Below are 20652 nucleotides of genomic sequence, written 5' to 3' on the forward strand. Positions count from 1 at the left end.
GACGCGGAGATCACCTTCCTCCCCACAGATACACCAGAAATACAGCTACACGTGGAACAACTCCTACAGAACACCTACTGAACGCTGACAAAAGACCTCAGACCTCCCAAAAGGCAAGAAACTCCCCACGTACCTGGGTAGGGCAAAGAGGAGAGATTCCCGCACAGAGGATCGGTGCTGACCGGCACTCACCAGCCCGAGAGGCTTGTCTGCTCGCCCGCCTGGGCGGGCAGGGCTGGGAGCTGAGGCTCGGGCTTTGGTCAGAGTGCAGGGAGAGGACTGGGGCTGGTGGCGTGAACACAGACTGAAGGGGCTAATGCGCCACAGCTAGCCAGGAGGGAGTCCAGGAAAAAGTCTGGACCTGCCGAAGAGGCAAGAGACTTTTTCTTCCCTCTTTGTTTCCCGTGTGCGAGGAGAGGGGATTAAGAGCGCTGCTTAAAGGAGCTCCAGAGACGGGCGCGAGTCGCAGCTGAAAGCGCGGAGCCCAGAGACGGGCGTGGGACGCTGGGGCTGCTGCTGCCGCCGCCAAGAGGCCTGTGTGTGAGCGCAGGTCACTGTCCACGCCCCACTTCCGGGGAGCCTGTGCAGCCCGTCACTGCCGGGGTCCCGGGATCCAGGGATGGCTTCCCCGGGAGAGCGGACGGCGCGCCTCGGGCTGCGGCTCGACCCCGCACTCCGTGCCCCTCCCTCCCCCGCGGCCTGAGTGAGCCAGAGTCCCCGAAGAGGCTGCTCCTTTAACCCTGTGCTGTCTGAGCAAAGAACAGACGCCCTCCGGCGACCTACACGCAGAGGCGGGGCCTAATCCAAAGCTGAGACCCGGGAGCTGTGAGAACAAAGAAGAGAAAGGGAAATCTCTCCCAGCAGCCTCAGAAGCAGTGGATTAAAGCTCCACAATTAACTTGATGTACCCTGCATCTGTAGAATACATGAATAGACAACGAATCATCCCAAATTGAGGAGCCGTGTGGATGAAAGGTTCTTGGTGCTGCAGCCAGGAGTCAGTGCTGTGCCTCTGAGGTGGGAGAGCCAACTTCAGGACACTGGTCCACAAGAGACCTCCCAGCTCCACATAATGTCAAACGGCGAAAATCTTCCAGAGATCTCCACCTCAACACCAGCACCCAGCTTCACTCAATGACCAGCAAGCTACAGAGCTGGACACCCTAAGCCAAACAACTAGCAAGACAGGAACACAACGCCACCCATTAGCAGAGAGGTGGCCTAAAATCATAAAAAGTCCACAGACACCCCAAAACACACCACCAGACGTGGACCTGCCCACCAGAAAGACAAGATCCAGCCTCATCCACCAGAACACAGGCACTAGTCCCCTCCACCAGGAAGCCTACACAACCCACTGAACCAACCTTAGCCACTGGGGACAGACATCAAAAACAACGGGAACTACGAACCTGCAGCCTGCAAAAAGGAGACCCCAAACACAGTAAGATAAGCAAAATGAGAAGACAGAAAAACACACAGCAGGAGAAGGAGCAAGATAAAAACCCACCAGACCTAACAAATGAAGAGGAAATAGGCAGTCTACCTGAAAAAGAATTCAGAATAATGATAGTAAAGATGATCCAAAATCTTGGAAATAGAATAGACAAAATGCAAGAAACAGTTAACAAGGACCTAGAAGAACTAAAGATGAATCAAGCAACAATTAGAAACACAATAAATGAAATTAAAAATACTCTAGATGGGATCAATAGCAGAATAACTGAGGCAGAAGAACGGATAAGTGACGAGGAAGATAAAATAGTGGAAATAACTACTGCAGAGCAGAAGAAAGAAAAAAGAATGAAAAGAACTGAGGATAGTCTCAGAGACCTCTGGGACAACATTAAACGCACCAACATTCGAATTATAGAGGTTCCAGAAGAAGAAGAGAAAAAGAAAGGGACTGAGAAAATATTTGAAGAGATTATAGTTGAAAACTTCCCTAATATGGGAAAGGAAATAGTTAATCAAGTCCAGAAGGCACAGAGAGTCCCATACAGGATAAATCCAAGGAGAAATACGCCAAGACACATATTAATCAAACTGTCAAAAATTAAATACAAAGAAAACATATTAAAAGCAGCAAGGGAAAAACAACAAATAACATACAAGGGAATCCCCATAAGGTTAACAGCTGATCTTTCAGCAGAAACTCTGCAAGCCAGAAGGGACTGGCAGGACATATTTAAAGTGATGAAGGAGAAAAACCTGCAACCAAGATTACTCTACCCAGCAAGGATCTCATTCAGATTTGATGGAGAAATTAAAACGTTTACAGACAAGCAAAAGCTGAGAGAGTTCAGCACCACCAAACCAGCTTTACAAGAAATGCTAAAGGAACTTCTCTAGGCAAGAAACACAACAGAAGGAAAAGACCTACAATGACGAACCCAAAACAATTAAGAAAATGGGAATAGGAACATACATATCAATAATTACCTTAAATGTAAATGGACTAAATGCTCCCACCAAAAGACACAGATTGGCTGAATGGATACAAAAACAAGACCCATATATATGCTGCTACAAGAGACCCACTTCAGACCTAGAGACACATACAGACTGAAAGTGAGGGGATGGAAAAAGATATTCCATGCAAATGGAAATCAAAAGAAAGCTGGAGTAGCAATTCTCGTATCAGACAAAATAGACTTTAAAATAAAGACTATTAGAAGAGACAAAGAAGGACACTATATAATGATCAAGGGATTGATCCAAGAAGAAGATATAACAATTGTAAATAGTTATGCACCAAACATAGGAGCACCTCAATACATAAGGCAAATAACTAACAGCCATAAAAGGGGAAATCGACAGTAACACATTCATAGTAGGGGACTTTAACACCCCACTTTCACCAATGGACAGACCATCCAAACTGAAAATAAATAAGGAAACACAAGCTTTAAATGATACATTAAACAAGATGGACTTAATTGATATTTATAGGACATTCCATCCAGAAACAATAGAATACACATTTTTCTCAAGTGCTCATGGAACATTCTCCAGGATAGATCGTATCTTGGGTCACAAATCAAGCCTTGGTAAATTTAAGAAAATTGAAATTGTATCAAGTATCTTTTCTGACCACAAGGCTATGAGACTAGATATCAATTACAGGAAAAGAGCTGTAAAAAATACAAACACATGGAGGCTAAACAATACACTACTTAATAACGAAGTGATCACTGAAGAAATCAAAGAGGAAATTAAAAAATACCTAGAAACAAAGGACAATGGAGACACGACGACCCAAAACCTATGGAATGCAGCAAAAGCAGTTCTAAGAGGGAAGTTTATCCCAATCCCATCTTAAGAAACAGGAAACATCTCGAATAAACAACCTAACCTTGCACCTAAAGCAATTAGAGAAAGAAGAACAAAAACATCCCAAAGTTAGCAGAAGAAAAGAAATCATAAAAATCAGATCAGAAATAAATGAAAAAGAAATGAAGGAAACGATAGCAAAGATCAATAAAACTAAAAGCTGGTTCTTTGAGAAGATAAACAAAATTGATAAACCATTAGCCAGACTCATCAAGAAAAAAAGGGAGAAGACTCAAATCAATAGAATTAGAAATGAAAAAGGAGAAGTAACAACTGACACTGCAGAAATACAAAAGATGATGAGAGATTACTACAAGAAACTCTATGCCAATAAAATGGACAACCTGGAAGAAATGGACAAACTCTTAGAAATGCACAACCTGCCAAGACTGAATCAGGAAGAAATAGAAAACATGAACAGACCAATCACAAGCACTGAAATTGAAACTGTGATAAAAAATCTTCCAACAAACAAAAGCCCAGGACCAGATGGCTTCACAGGCGAATTCTATCAAGCATTTAGAGAAGAGCTAACACCTTTCCTCTCAAACTCTTCCAAAATATAACAGAGGGAGGAACACTCCCAAACTCATTCTACGAGGCCACCATCACCTTGATACCAAAACCAGACAAGGATGTCACAAAGAAAGAAAACTACAGGCCAATATCACTGATGAACATAGATGCAAAAATCCTCAACAAAATACTAGCAAACAGAATCCAACAGCACATTAAAAGGATCATACACCATGATCAAGTGGGGTTTATTCCAGGAATGCAAGGATTCTTCAATATACGCAAATCAATCAACGTGATACACCATATTAACAAACTGAAGGAGAAAAACCATATGATCATCTCAATAGATGCAGAGAAAGCTTTCGACAAAATTCAACACCCATTTATGATAAAAACCCTGCAGAAAGTAGGTATAGAGGGAACTTTCCTCAACATAATAAAGGCCATATATGAAAAACCCACAGCCAACATCGTCCTCAATGGTGAAAAACTGAAACCATTTCCGCTAAGATCAGGAACAAGACAAGGTTGCCCACTCTCACCACTCTTATTCAACATAGTTTTGGAAGTTTTAGCCACAGCAATCAGAGAAGAAAAGGAAATAAAAGGAATCCAAATTGGAAAAGAAGAAGTAAAGCTGTCACTGTTTGCAGATGACATGATACTATACATAGAGAATCCTAAAGATGCCACCAGAAAACTACTAGAGCTAATCAATGAATTTGGTAAAGTAGCAGGATACAAAATTAATGCACAGAAATCTCTGGCATTCCTATATACTAATGATGAAAAATCTGAAAGTGAAATCAAGAAAACACTCCCATTTACCATTGCAACAAAAAGAATAAAATATCTAGGAATAAACCTACCTAAGGAGACAAAAGACCTGTATGCAGAAAATTATAAGACACTGATGAAAGAAATTAAAGATGATACAAATAGATGGAGAGATATACCATGTTCTTGGATTGGAAGAATCAACATTGTGAAAATGACTCTACTACCCAAAGCAATCTACAGATTCAATGCAATCCCTATCAAACTACCACGGGCATTTTTCACAGAACTAGAACAAAAAATTTCACAATTTGTATGGAAACACAAAAGACCCCGAATAGCCAAAGCAATCTTGAGAACGAAAAATGGAGCTGGAGGAATCAGGCTCCCTGACTTCAGACTATACTACAAACCTACAGTAATCAAGACAGTATGGTACTGGCACAAAAACAGAAAGATAGATCAATGGAACAGGATAGAAAGCCCAAAGATAAACCCATGCACATATGGTCACCTTATCTTTGATAAAGGAGGCAGGAATGTACAGTGGAGAAAGGACAGCCTCTTCAATAAGTGGTGCTGGGAAAACTGGACAGGAACACGTAAAAGTATGAGATTAGATCACTCGCTAACACCATACACAAAAATAAGCTCAAAATGGATTAAAGACCTAAATGTAAGGCCAGAAACTATCAAACTCTTAGAGGAAAACATAGGCAGAACACTCTATGACATAAATCACAGCAAGATCCTTTTTGACCCACCTGCTAGAGAAATGGAAATAAAGACAAAAATAAACAAATGGGACCTAATGAAACTTAAAAGCTTTTGCACAGCAAATGAAACCATAAACAAGACCAAAAGACAACCCTCAGAATGGGAGAAGATATTTGCAAATGAAGCAACTGACAAAGGATTAATCTCCAAAATATACAAGCAGCTCATGCAGCTCAATAACAAAAAAACAAACAACCCAATCCAAAAATGGGCAGAAGACCTAAATAGACATTTCTCCACAAAGGATATACAGACTGCCAACAAACACATGAAAGAACGCTCAACATCTTTAATCATTAGAGAAATGCAAAGCAAAACTACGATGAGATATCATCTCACACCAGTCAGAATGGCCATCATCAAAAAATCTACAAACAATAAATGCTGGAGGGGAACACTCTTGCACTGCTGGTGAGAATGTGAATTGGTACAGCCACTATGGAGAACAGTATGGAGGTTCCTTAAAAAACTACAAATAGAACCACCATATGACCCAGCAATCCCACTACTGGGCATATACCCTGAGGAAACCATAATTCAAAAAGAGTCATGTACCAAAATGTTCATAGCAGCCCTATTTACAACAGCCCGGAGGTGGAAACAACCTAAGTGTCCATCATCGGATGAATGGATAAAGAAGATGTGGCACATATATACAATGGAATATTACTCAGCCATAAAAAGAAACGAAATTGAGCTATTTGTAATGAGGTGGATAGACCTAGAGTCTGTCATACAGAGTGAAGTAAGTCAGAAAGAGAAAGACAAATACCGTATGCTAACACATATATATGGAATTTAAGAAGAAAAAAATGTCATGAAGAACCTAGGGGTAAGACAGGAATAAAGACACAGAGCTACTAGAGGATGGACTTGAGAATATGGGGTGGGGGAAGGGTAAGCTGTGACAAAGCGAGAGAGAGGCATGGACATATATACAGTACCAAACGTAAGGTAGCTAGTGGGAAGCCGTTGCATAGCACAGGGAGATCAGCTTGGTGCTCTGTGACTGCCTGGGGGGGTGGGATAGGGAGGGTGGGAGGGAGACGCAAGAGGGAGGGGATATGGGAACATATGTATATATATAACTGATTCATTTTGTTATAAAGCAGAAAGTAACACACCATTGTTAAGCAATTATACTCCAATAAAGATGTAAACCCCCCCCAAAAAAAGTGACTTTCTTTGTCCTAGTTATTGTTTCTTTAAAATACTGAATTCGACTCTGTTCAATATTAGTAGGATTATGCATGTCTTCCCTCCGCCTCTCCCTTCTTTCTTTCTTTTTTTGTCCTTTATTTCATGTGTCTTTGACCATCTTTTTATGTTTTACCTTCTGTGGTAATTTGCTTTTAGGAATGTTTCTCATAAATTCACAATTCGTTTTCACTCAATCTTTACAGGCTTCAACTTTTACTATGGGAGCTTTAACTTATTTACATTAAAAAGGGCAGGCACTGCCTCTGTAATCTTGTTTTATGCTTTCCATTTAAATGCTTCTTAGCCATTTCCTTGATTTTATCTTTTGCCACACAGACTGTTTTCTTTGCTTATTCTCTTTACTCCAATGATCTGAATGTATATATCCCATTTACTAGAGGTTTTAAGAACATTTTTAACAAGCATACTTGGACCTGCTTTTCTCTTATTGACAATCCCAGAAATGAAATAAAATCTTATGGCTGTGTCCCATGATGAATCAGAAATTTAGCATGCTTCGAAATCTTAATTCATATTGGTATTTTCCAGTATGTAGAGTGCCAAATACAGAATATTATAGATTTCCTAGACTGACTCTTTAGATGTAAAATGATAATACTGGATGGATGAATACCTGGCTGTACCATCACAGGTGTTCGAATAATTGCCTTTCCTAGTGTTGACTGTTGGAGTGGTGTTCTAATCACCGTCATACCAGGGCGGATCTGAGGCCCTGTGATTACCTACAAATAACACAAAGGACAATGAATTAAAATGTTTTTAAAAGACTAAAGCATGATGGACTTAGAACAGAGATCTTTAAACATTCCATATTGATAAACATGTCTACAGAAATTACAGAAGCTCTTGGACAGTACATATTAAATTATATTAAGCATCAGAATAAAGATAGAACTTTGAGGGGAGAAAACGTAATTTAAGTGAGATCGCATGAAATTCCTTGTCACTGATACCAAGAATAGCCTACAGACTAAAGGCAAGGATACAAGACCCAAGAAAGCTCTGCTCTATAACCACCACAGGTGCTCACAGGAAAATGATAAGTCCTATTTTCCCTGAGCTCCAATCCTTATCTGTAACCCAGAGAACACAGGTGCAAGATCAGAGACCAGAAGTTCTTTCATAATTTAAAGGAGACTACACAGCATGTTATTTTCACTGTTAGGTTTAGAACATTCTCAAGTCTGCCTAACATTAAACATTTTCCATAATACTAGTGCCAAGGAAATGATGTATCTAATATGTGTGCATATCAGCTGATAGACTAGTTAATGCTGTGGATTATGTTTTCACTCTACTCCTTGGCTGCATGGCACGTCGTTTTCCTGGGTGATCCAGTGTTGCCCATTGTTTTCAATAAAGACATTTTCTTTGTAAAATCCTGGAAAGCAATTCTTATGATTCATAAACTATACTAATGTGCTATTAACTAAATGTTAAAAAATTAACGGTTCACTTGAAATGTAAGTAACAGATGTTTTTAAAAATCAGTACTTTGGGGCCTCCCTGGTGGCGCAGTGGTTGAGAGTCTGCCTGCCGATGCAGGGGATACGGGTTCGTGCCCCGGTCTGGGAGGATCCCATATGCCGCGGAGCGGCTGGGCCCGTGAGCCATGGCCGCTGAGCCTGTGCGTCCGGAGCCTGTGCTCCGCAACGGGAGAGGCCACAGCAGTGAGAGGCCCGCGTACAGCAAAAAAAAAAAAAAAAAAAAAAAAAAAAATCAGTACTTTGTCACAGATTAAGTAAAAAGTAAAGAAACATTAGAAGTTGGATTAATCCTGGAAGAGGCCATTCTAAACACTTCAACCAATGTGGTTACCACCAGATAAACCTGTAAAGAACTCTTACTTGGGAAGTGCTCGTAGTTCCTCCAGAACTTGAGGTATTGGGCCTAATCGTGACTGTTGCTGTCCTGGGCTGGAATGAAGTAAAGGTTTGCTGACTTGTGCCTGTACTGGATGGAATGATACCCAGGACTTTCTGCTGTACTTGAACAACGCCTTGAAAAAAAGATGAAGAAGTAATTGATAACTGCCCCTTTCATTAAACATCAGGTATTGATTGCTTGGTTCCTGAGGAGAAACCAGGTGTGGCGAGGGTTTATAGTGGGCTACATAAAATGTGAGATCCGAAGACTGAAATCAGTGAAAAGGAAATGAAAAATAATGGCAACAGTATGATCTGGCAAATGTGAATTAAAACTCTTCACATTTCCCTTACCTCCTTGCGTTGCTGGCACATTTACAGCGACAATCTTGCTGTTTGCAGGAAGTGGCAGTTTGGTAATTACTTTTCCTGCCATAGTGACTGGATTGCCTGTAATTTGGAACGTCTGACCTGTGCTGGCAATGGTTGTAGCAGATGTGGCAGCTGTGCTGGTGGCTAATGGGGTATAAGACATTTAATAAGCTTCAGATTTAAAATAACCAGCAACGTAGTGACTTCTAGGAAGGCACCAATGCATGAAATGTGGCTCATTTTGTATTTTTAAGAAAAACATTCCTCTCCACTCAAAGTAAGTGAACCATGTAAATGCTGAAAGTGAAATAATGTAAGAGAGGAGTTTCGCTAATGTAATATTATGAATATTATCTGTAACAAACCTACTGTTACAGTTTGTTTGCTCAATCAGCTGCAGAAGAAAAATAATTTTCTAAAGAAACATTTCATTTCAGTAGGTAAAGGACTGAAATTTCTTTTTCTTGAATGCAAGCCATCTTTTATTTAATCACAGTTGTGTACCTGAATTTGACTGGCCTTGCTTAACCCAGGTAGCAAAGGTCTGATGAAAGTTCTTGTTCTGCTGGAATGTTACTGTAGCTGGAGATCCAACTTTCGTAGTTAGTACCATTTTAGTGCCCGTTGTAACTGAGCCACTTATGGGGGCCACCATAACTTTCTGTGCTGGAGAGATGGTACTACTTGTACTGTTTGTTGGGGAAGGAGTGGAAGCTGCAATTACTGTAGGCTTCTGCTGTTCCAATCGTTTCTAGAAAAGTCAGGGAGAGAAATCATGAACCAAAATCGTCCCAAATAAAAACACCATTCTGCATGAAGTCCAGCCACAGTTCCTCTCAATCTAAAAAAGTGCACCAAATTTCTAAAATATTTAACTTCTGAAAATATGCCCAAATTTACACTTGAATTTAATTTCTTGAGGGAGGCAACACTTTTTATGACTCTAAATCACATATACTTTATTAAAAGCAATAAGGTTTTGGTGACAGAAATTTGAAATGATCAAGTTTTTCCCGTCTGTGCAAAGGTCCAAGCTTTCAGACTGAAAGTGCAAGAGACCTGGGTGATCTTACTGGAGACAGGGATACCTTGCGATTCAGTGGTGGGGTTTAGAACAGACAGACAGCAAATGATGGGACCTGTCATGTTAATTTACCCAATCATAAAGAACATGTCAATATTTAAGTATCACTATTCAAGTTGGCAAACCTGCAATCAAACAAGCTGAAAATAATAAACAATTTTTCTAGACTTATATTTTTCAGTTCAAGGATTTTTACAGAAAAATCCTTTAGACTATTTTATACCGAATGGTATAATCGGATCTTTCAGACTATAGTGTTATTAAAGACGATTTGCATTTCTTTTCCCAGAGATTGTTGCCTTTTCCTGACAGCTTATCGATATGACAGTTTAAGTTTACACATGTAAAAACTACAACTTGATCTTTTTGAATTATGGTTTCCTCAGGGTGTATGCCCAGTAGTGGGATTGCTGGGTCGTATGGTAGTTCTATTTTTAGTTTTTTAAGGAACCTCCATACTGTTCTCCATAGTGGCTGCATCAATTTACATTCCCACCAACAGTGCAACAGGGTTTTTCTCCACACCCTCTGCAGCATTTATTGTTTGTAGATTTTTTGATGATGGCCATTGTGACTGGTGTGAGGTGATACCTCATGGTAGTTTTGATTTGCATTTCTCTAATGATTAGTGATGTTGAGCATCCTTTCATGTGTTTGTTGGCAATCTGTATATCTTCTTTGGAAAAATGTCTATTTAAGTCTTCTGCCCATTTTTGGATTGGGTTGTTTATTTTTTTAATATTGAGCTGCATGAGCTGCTTGTAAATTTTGGAGATTAATCCTTTGTCAGTTGCTTCGTTTGCAACTATTTTCTCCCATTCTGAGGGTTGTCTTTTCGTCTTGTTTATGGTTTCCTTTGCTGTGCAAAAGCTTTTAAGTTTCATTAGGTCCCATTTATTTATTTTTGCTTTTATTTCCATTTCTCTAGGAGGTGGGTCAAAAAGGATCTTGCTGTGATTTATGTCACAAGGTGTTCTGCCTATGTTCTCCTCTAAGAGTTCTATAGTGTTTGGCTTTACATTTAGGTCTTTAATCCATTTTGAGTTTATTTTTGTGTGTGGTGTTATGGAGTGTTCTAATTTCATTCTTTTACATGTAGCTGTCCAGTTTTCCCAGTCTGAAGAACCTAGGGGCAGGACAGAAATAAAGATGCAGACGTAGAGAATGGACTTGAGGACACGGGAAGGGGGAAGGGTAAGCTGGGACGAAGTGAGAGCGTGGCACGCACATATATATATACTACCAGATGTAAAATAGACAGCTAGTGGGAAGCAGCCACATAGCACAGGGAGATCACCTCAGTGCTTTGTGACCACCTAGAGGGGTGGGATAGGGAGGGTGGGAGGGAGACGCAAGAGGGAGGAGATATAGGATACATGTATATGTATAGCTGGTTCATTTTGTTATAAAGCAGAAACTAACACACCATTGTAAAGCAATTATACTCCAATAAAGATGTTAAAACAAACAAACAAACAAACAAACAAAAAAACTACAGCTGGCATTGACTACAAACCTGGTGGCAAACCCTCTACCCTTCATTATCTTATTTAATGCTTGGACCAACCCAATAAAGTTGCTGGTACTGTGATTTAAAGATGAGGAAACTGAGACTTAGAGAGGTTGTAAAACTAGCCCAAGGTCACAGAGGTAGTAAATGCTGGAGCTGAGTTGTGTACGAAGATCAAATTCCAACTATTTCTTGCCATCAAACACTGCTCACCAAAGACAGCACACCTAGTCTTTTTACTGTTACTTTTGTATATGTCCTCTATGCCTTAAAATAATGTGAGGTATTTTACATAATTTCTCATTCCTCAGAAGAAAAGGAGGGCTCCCCTGGTGGCACAGTGGTTGAGAATCTGGCTGTCAATGCAGGGGACATGGGTTTGAGCCATGGTCTGGGAAGATCCCACATGCTGAGGAGCAACTAAACCCGTGCGCCACAACTACTGAGCCTGTGTTCTAGAGCCGTCGAGCCACAACTACTGAGCCCACGTGCCACAACTACTGAAGCCCATGCACCTAGAGCCCGTGCTCCGCAACAATAGAAGCCACCACAATGAGAAGCCCGTGCACCGCAACGAAGAGTAGCCCCCACCAGCTGCAACTAGAGAAAACCTGCACGCAGCAACAAAGACCCAAGGCAGCCAAAAATAAATAAATAAACAAATTTATATTTTTAAAAAAAAGAAGAAAAGGAGCTTAGCTTTGGATTCTTGGAAATGTCATCCAATTGGATCAGTTAAAAAAAAAAGGAGGCGGGCCTCCCTGGTGGCGCAGTGGTTGAGAGTCCGCCTGCCGATGCAGGGGATACGGGTTCGTGCCCCGGTCTGGGAGGATCCCATATGCCGCGGAGCGGCTGGGCCCGTGAGCCATGGCCGCTGGGCCTGCGCATCCGGAGCCTGTGCTCCGCAACGGGAGAGGCCACAACAGTGAGAGGCCCGCATACCGCAAAAAAAAAAAAAAAAAAAAAAAAAAAAAAAGGAGGCAAGAAAAACAAAACAACTAAACACATAGTTATTTTCTGGGGCTATGCCTTCAAAAATTGGAAATGTTGACTATGGGAAATATAGCCAATATTTTGTAGTAACTGTAAATGGAGTATAACCTTTAAAAATTGTATAAAAATTTTTTTTAAATTACAGGGGGAAAAAAATCACAGGTTTGACATGTCCACAAAATCTGCTGGGTTTGTACACATGTTCAAAAAGGCAAGTTTGTCATTAAACTCTAGCTGTCATTATTTCTCAATTTTTGCATGGAAAAAAAGTTTCGATCATCTTCATTGCTAAATTTGGAAAATATATTAAAATGAACATTGACTTGTTTCAAGAAAGATATTTTAAATAAATTTTTTTTTTTTGCAGTACACGGGCCACTCACTGTTGTGGCCTCTCACATTGCGGAGCACAGGCTCAGCGGCCATGGCTCACGGGCCCAGCCACTCTGCGGCATGTGGGATCTTCCCGGACCGGGGCACGAACCCGTGTCCCCTGCATTGGCAGGCGGACTCTCAACCACTGCGCCACCAGAGAAGCCCCTAAATAAAACTTTTGAAGAAATATATAGATTAAGTATATACTGCTCTGTTCAATTAAGCTATATACAGGTGGATGTCCATCACCTCAGAACTGACACACATAGGAAAAGCAAAGAATACAATGTTCTTGGGGGACTTAGAGAAGTAATACATCACCAAGTTCAGGTTCTGATTTTCAACGGCCAGAGAAAAGTGCATTATCAAATTAAAGAAATTGACCCCCTGCCCCCCCAAAAAGTAATACCTTGGGTTACACTGTAGAGATGACAAAACACATCCATAAAATGAAACACAAACCAACTAGCCAGTCTTTCTAGGCCTGGAGAGACAGACATGACACAATCCAGAAGTACTGTTACCTCAGACTGTGATCTAAGGGAAGATGACCGACAGTAAACCACTGTAGAAGATACAAGAACTTGAAAAAAGAGTGTATAAAACATGAGGAAAAAGGTAAAGCATGAGGAAAGGAGTCTGATGTATTTATGTAATATGTAAGTTTTAAGTAAGTTATGTGTAACTAAGGTAATGATACCTATTTTATCTATTTCTATTTTATCGATATCCTGAGAGTTTATATATTCAAGTTTGGCTAAAAACTTTCATAGTATCTTCTTATTAGAATGAAGGGGTAATTATCTTTTATTTGGGTCCGTAAAGAGTCAGGCACATATGATACATCACAGTATGGAAATACTAAGACACCATAGTAGCTTGGTGACCACCAATTACAACAAACTCTTATACTTTTAGTACAACTCACTTTTTCGTAGACTACAGAGATTTTACGGATTGGAATTTTACAGGAAAAAATTATCTTTAGAAACTACCCTTTGAATTATAAATATAATAAATAAGAGAAATTATACTTCAAACATTGTTCTTCAAATGTGTACATTTTTTGCAAAACCAAAGCTTGGTATATCCACAGAGCTATTTTCAAGTACTGAAATTAAGATATATATAAGATACACGTAAAAATAAAACCACATGAATATATAATTACTGTGCTTTTAGTGTGCACGCATTTGGCTAAAAATGTCAATTCGCTGCCAGGTGGGACTGGTACCAACTCCCCCACCTGCTGGGCAGCCAATCGCTGCTGTCTGAGGTGAGCCTCCATTTGGGCCTTGAAGTCCTCTGCCTTCTTCTGTTCACTAACCTTAGCCTGTTGCTCAACTGCTTGTGCCTTTTCTTTCTCCACTCTGCAGGGGAAGAAAGGAGGAATTTATCAGAAACTACAGGCATGCCTCATAGATATTGTGGGTTTGGTTCCAGATCACTGCAATAAAGCAAATGTCGCAATAAAGCGAGTCACATGATTTTTCTGGTTTCCCAGTGCATATAAAAGTGATGTTTAAACTACACTGTAGTCTACTAAGTGTGCAATAACATTATGTCTAAAAAAAAAAGTACATACCTTAATTTAAAAAATACTTTATTGCTAAAAAATGCTAATAATCATCTGAGCTTTCAGTGAGTCGTAGTAGTAACATCAAAGATCACTGATCACAGATCATCATAACAAATATAATAATAATGAAAAATTTTGAAATACTGTGAGAATTACCAAAATGTGACACAGAGACACAAAGTAAGCAAATGCTGTTGGGGAAATGGTGCCTATAGACTTTCTCAATGCAGGGTTGCCACAAGTCTTCAGCTTGTAAAAAACGCAGTATTTGCAAAGCGCGATAAAATGAGTATGCCTGTATCTCACTAGGCATCTGGTATCTAATATTAAGTGAAATCTGGTTAAGTTCCACATCATACAAAAAGTATAAAATTATTTCAATTTAAAAATAAAACATTTAAATTAAGGTAATTCAAAATTGACAAGTAGATAATAACTCATAAAAATTAGAAAGAGGACATTAATAAATGATACACAGCTAGAGAATCAAAAGGTGGAGCAAAATTAGGACATACCAAATAAACTATTAAAGGGGTAATTCTTTAATTCCGAAGTGATAAAAATCTTCAGCATCTGATCACATATAAACCATTTCCTTACCTCTCAGCAAACGCCCTGATCTCCCATAATTCCAACTCTTCCTCTGCTACCCACGTTTCAATAATAACAGGGCCAGTTTGCTTGGGCGTTTCTGGTCTCTTTGGCCGCAATGCACTCGATCGAAGGCCTTTCCTCTGAGGCGTAGGTGTTTCTTTGGAAAAGAAATCGGAGTATTTTAAGCAATATAGCTTCTAAATTATAGTACTTCTGGCATCTTCTCTTATATCGTGAAAAGCAGGGATTGGCAAACATTTTCTTAAAGGGCCAGATGGTAAATACTTTTAGACTATGCAGGCCAGATGGTCTCTGCTACAACTCCTCAACTCTGTATCATAAAAGGAGCCAAAGACAATACATAAGTGAGAAAGTGCGGCTGTGTTCCAATCAAACTTTATTAACAAAAGCAGATGGTGGGTCAAAGCTCATGGCTTGCTGGCCCCTGATATAAAAGCCCTATTAGCCTTTACACAGCCTGTTCCCTCTGCCTAGAACACTACTCCTAGCCTCCTTCTCCCTCATCTGACTGGTGCCTAATTCATCCTTCAGACCTCAACATGGATACAACCTTCCTCAAGAAGCGTAGCTTGTTCCTCCCAGCTGGGCTGGGTGTCCTTGAAATGCACAACTCTGGAGATCTGTACTTCCCTATCAGGGCACCGAGAAGAGGGACTGGAGAGTTACTAATGTAAAGGAGGGATCGGAAACTATTAAGAATAGATATAATCTCCAGTGATAAGATTCTAAAAATAAAAAGGAGGGACAGACAAGCATTGAACCTTCCCATATGTTCAGGAAAGAGGGAAGCAGTAGAATCACAGGCAAGCAACAGAAGGAAACTGAAACAGCAGCAGGACCTGGATTGTATGAAGTGATATAAGAAAAGAAAAGTGATTCAAGGAGACAGCAGTGGTTTGCATCAACAGCTGTGGAGTCAAGACTGACGACTGGTCAGGAACGCCTCCTTCCATCTGTGTGTCTTTGCCTATCAGCTGAGCTGTCTATTCCCGTTCCAGGACAACATTGTTTTAATTATACTAATATTTCATCATCTGTTAGGACAGCTACCCCCTTATTGGTACTCTTTTCAAAAAAGCCATTCTCGGGCCTCCCTGGTGGCGCAGTGGTTGAGAGTCCGCCTGCCGATGCAGGGGATACGGGTTCGTGCCCCGGTCTGGGAGGATCCCATATGCCGCGGAGCGGCTGGGCCCGTGAGCCATGGCTGCTGGGCCTGCGCATCCAGAGCCTGTGCTCCGCAACGGGAGAGGCCACAACAGTGAGAGGCCCGCATACCGCAAAAAGAAAAAAAAAAAAAAAAAAAAAAGCCATTCTCATTTATTTTCCAAGATGAGCTTCTGAGTTGATTCAATCAAGATTCAAAAAATTAAATTTATCCATTTGGGGACAATTAACTTCTATAAAATAGTAAGCTTCTACTTATAGACAGCATTTTCTTTTTACACGTTTCTTCATAGTTGTTCCCCTAAGTATTTTTACTACACATGTAAAATAAAATTATTTATTTTTGTCTAATTTTATATCTTGAATCTGGACACCTTACTGGACTCTTTTTAGTGTTAATAGTTTTGATTCTCAAGTATAGAGTTATTATACCTTTTCTTTGCTTCCTTTACAATAGGGGCTGGATCCCATTCTTCTACGTATTTGCCACCTAGGGCCTATCATGTAGGTGTCTATAAATGTTTCCTGAGCAACTCTTTATGCCTCTTAGGTTACTTCTACCCTGACCACTGAAGTATTACACAATAGCTTGAACCCTTGAGTCAACAAATCTTCACTGACCACTTGTGTGTCAGATTCTGCAGCAGGTTCCAGGACTACAACCAGACAGACTCAAAGGCTTGAGTCTTGGAGCTGACGGTCTGGTGTCAACCACTGCTCCATATCTTTAATTACTGATAAAAGAGGCATTTGTACCCTTCCTCTGCCTGGTACCATGACTGTAGGCATCACTGTGTGTCTAGTGGAATTTCCCTATGTTTACTGATTAAATATCATTTTAAAAACAGAATAGTTTGTGATGAAAAAGTATTTTTTTCAAAAGTTGAATAAAGAGTTAAAGAAACAATTATAATCAAACTTCAATTCATAAAAGATATGGCTAACAGGTAAATAACGAAAGAAAAGAATTCTTTCTACTCCTTACCTTTTGGTGCTTCTGGAACTCCAATGGGGCAGATGATTTTCCTGATACAATATTCAGATCGAATGCCATAAGGACCAACATCTCGCCTCTTAATTATTTCTGTTGTTGTGATTTCAGTTTCAGATGTTTCTATGGTGATTTAATTCACATAGTATTAATAACCACCTAAAATATCCAGAGAATAAAAAGGTACAACATCTGGTACTTTAAAAAAGAGACTAGGGACTTCTCTCATGGCGCAGTGGTTGAGAGTCCGCCTGCCGATGCAGGGGACACGGGTTTGTGCCCGGTCCAGGAGGATCCCACATACCGCAGAGCGGCTGGGCCCGTGAGCCATAGCCGCTGAGCCTGCGCGTCTGGAGCCTGTGCTCCGCAACGGGAAAGGCCACAACAGTGAGAGGCCCGCGTACCACAAAAAAAAAAAAAAAAAGAGACTAAACCTTTGGAAACATTTGCTTAATGAACAGCTGCAAGACCATCACTAGACTGCAACAATACTGAGTTTCTTCGTCACTGAAAATTTCTAAACTGAGCAAAATGCTGTTTGGGCATAGCTTAGTTCCTGGTGGCAAAATTCGGTCAAAATAATAAAAACCCTAGGAGAGCAGCAGCAAGCACAGGGGTCCAGATGTCCCAATTTAAATGATTTATACTGTGCGGTAAGAAATATCTTTTAAAAATTCACACTGGTTCACACATTAGTGACTCCCCTTATAATGTGAAACCCCCCTGCCCGGCCCCCAGGATTTTATAGCATGTGCTGCTAAACTTGACCAAAGCCTTGTTTTTAAAATACTAGCACTATATTTTAATAAATAACAGATATGCTTAAAATGAAGTGAACTGCAAGAGATTTTTCTCTTTTAAACTTAAATTAGAAAATAAAAAACCGCTACCTGTCCGTGTAGTCCCTCCTCCTGGAGGAGCCTTGGCTGCCATGTCATCCCATCTCAGACTTGCCCACAGTAACCGCAACATAAGACTCACTCCAGCTAAGGACTTCACAGTCTGAAGTCTATACCTGAAAGAAAAACCCAAGAAAAACGATGTATGTATACACACACACACACACACACACACACACACACACACACACACACACACTCTACTAAACTGAGGGATTTTTTGTCCTCATTGTGACTTCAATATTTATCATATGGCTTTATAAGCACTTTGGTTATTATATGTCCCTTAATAAAAGAACTTTTTTGTTCCCAGGCATAACATGCATCTAACAATTCACAAAGGGGCTGTAGTCACCTCAAATGCCATATAAATATGTAAAACAAAGCACGTTTCATTGTAAGACTGATATGGCAACAATTTACAAAGATTTTATAAATTTAGCCTAATTCTAAAACATGTGTTAGAAAAATTATGAATGAGAGCATATATGGAGAAATAAATAATTGTGTGACAATGTGATAAGTGATCTGAAGAAGAAAAAAATCTTAACTGATTTTTGCTGATACAAACTGAAAATGTTTCAATTTTCTCAAAAAGCAAAACAAAAAGACCTCACAAATCCAATAAGACCTTTCCAGATGGACAAAAATTTTGTACTGAAATGGTGGTTCTGCAAAACACAAGGTACTGGATGATGAATGCTGCTAATAGTAACGTTACTTTAACAACATTAGTGTAGTTTTAGAATCCTATGATACAATGAATAATAAAAAAGGACATTACTATGTTAGTTACTAGTCAGGAGACAAAGGAATCTCTGTGTTCAGGTTTTTTCTAAACACTGTATACAAAGGTATTGAATATTTTAGATATTCTTTTAAAAATAATATTAAAAACACATTTCAGAATGAATTTACAACTGCAATGAATATCATACCTTAAAATGGAGTTAACCATAGAACATTTTAAAGCAGCCCTAGGCTGTCAATTCTCTATTAGTGGTTTTGTATAATTAAATATTTTATTGACGTTTCCACATACTTAAATGAATATACTGATTGATTGTACTGTAGGGAAAGCCTATGAAACGAAATAATTTCCTCCTCTAATAGAGGTATACAAGGTAAGTCTTAGACAATTTATATTTGAAAAGCAATGCTTTCTATTCTTAACGTTAAGTTAGAAAAGCAAACAATGTGAGAAGGAGAAAGCTCTAGCCAAAAAGTTGCTGCAACTTCTTAACTTCCCCTCTCCAGCTGTGACACCATTATTTTCTTTGTTGTGCTATCACCCTGTGAATCCTCTGACCTGGACAGACGGTTCTTAAATTAGAGGGCAAATATTAATCAGTGCAAGGATGTCCTGAGAGGGGGAAAGTGTCTGTCACTTTCAAACCACACACCCTAAAGAAATGCCTAGGGAACTTTGGACTCATGGGAGAAAACAAATGAATATTTATTTGGAAAGAGAGTTGTTTCTCATTCTCTCTCTTCTTCCTCCAATCACTCTCAACAAACAACTTGAAAGTATCTCTATTTTACAATGGAAACACCACCAGGTGGGGAACACATCTCATGCATTAGAGCGTGTTCATTCATTTATTCATTCAAAAAACACTTGAGCGTCTTCTATGTGTTAAACTAAGTGAAAGGAGCTGGGGACACAGAAATGAATGATAATGTCTTCCTGCATCCTCAGGAGCTGTAACAGAGGAAAGCACAAGGGAGTGGTACCTGACTGGGCCCAGGGATGGGGATGAGGGCTTTGCTGGAGTCTCAGAAGACAAGGGCGAGGGGGCAGCTGACCAAAGGCAAGGGGGCACACATGTGCTGAGGAGGAAGGTGTACAAAAGCACACACTTCTTCCTGAAAACCGCATCCGGTGTACTTTGGCTGGAGGGAAGGGGTGTGAAGGTGCAGCGAGAGATGAAGCTGGCTCGAGAGAAGAAGGCAGAAGCCAGAATGTGCTGCACCAAATGGAAGGATTAAGGAGCATCAGCAGCCATCTATAAGGAGATCTCTGAAATGTACCCAGTTGTGCATGGGTTATAAAGGGGAGCACTTCTCACAGACGTGGTGGACAGGTGACAAACGCTTTCCCCTTCCCAGTCCTGTGGTGGTTAACACGTCCTCTTTAAATGCCTGCTCAGCTCAGTCAGAACATTCACAGGATAGATCTGCATTTTAGGAGGATCCTTCTGACAGCACCATGGAGAAAACTACTGGTTCAAAGTGATCATGAAACACAGAATCAGGGCCTGGGGAAAAGGGAGTAAGGGAATGGACAGTGTGGAGGGAAAAAGAGGCCCTAATGAGTCAATGAGACAAGTTTCACTTTTTCAATACTGCTCAGCCTTAATGTTAAATTTAATAAAGACCAAACATGCGCCTTTGGCATTCTTAGCACCTACTCTAAGCATCAGACATATTTTATTCAAGTGTGAGTAGAAAAATGCATTTCACATGCATGGTTTTTATAGTGATACATTTAAAAAAAATGCATTCTAAAGTCAAGAATAATTTACATTTTTACCCATGCCTCCGTTAGGTAGAAGGGATTATGTTTCTCTCAACCTCA

General features: G+C 40.1%; 1 protein-coding gene across 14 annotated transcripts in view; it reads right to left on the reverse strand.

The window, feature by feature from the left end:
• Positions 1–20652, reverse strand: part of BPTF (bromodomain PHD finger transcription factor) — a 144269-nt gene that overhangs the window by 31806 nt on the left and 91811 nt on the right. For 7 of the 14 annotated variants that reach the window (XM_082602717.1, XM_082602727.1, XM_082602726.1 and 4 more), the window contains 8 exons: positions 18066–18190; positions 17170–17298; positions 15006–15156; positions 14073–14196; positions 9369–9615; positions 8847–9008; positions 8475–8626; positions 7241–7349 (listed from right to left, as the gene is read on the reverse strand). In XM_082602717.1, the coding sequence (XP_082458843.1) occupies positions 7241–7349; positions 8475–8626; positions 8847–9008; positions 9369–9615; positions 14073–14196; positions 15006–15156; positions 17170–17298; positions 18066–18190 (1199 nt within the window). The remainder of the gene's footprint in view (positions 1–7240; positions 7350–8474; positions 8627–8846; positions 9009–9368; positions 9616–14072; positions 14197–15005; positions 15157–17169; positions 17299–18065; positions 18191–20652) is intronic. The other 7 variants (XM_082602721.1, XM_082602719.1, XM_082602720.1 and 4 more) reach the window with 3 other exon arrangements.

This window comes from Mesoplodon mirus (genome assembly GCF_964341445.2).
Source record: "Mesoplodon mirus genome assembly, chromosome: 18".
Classification (NCBI taxonomy): domain Eukaryota; kingdom Metazoa; phylum Chordata; class Mammalia; order Artiodactyla; family Ziphiidae; genus Mesoplodon; species Mesoplodon mirus.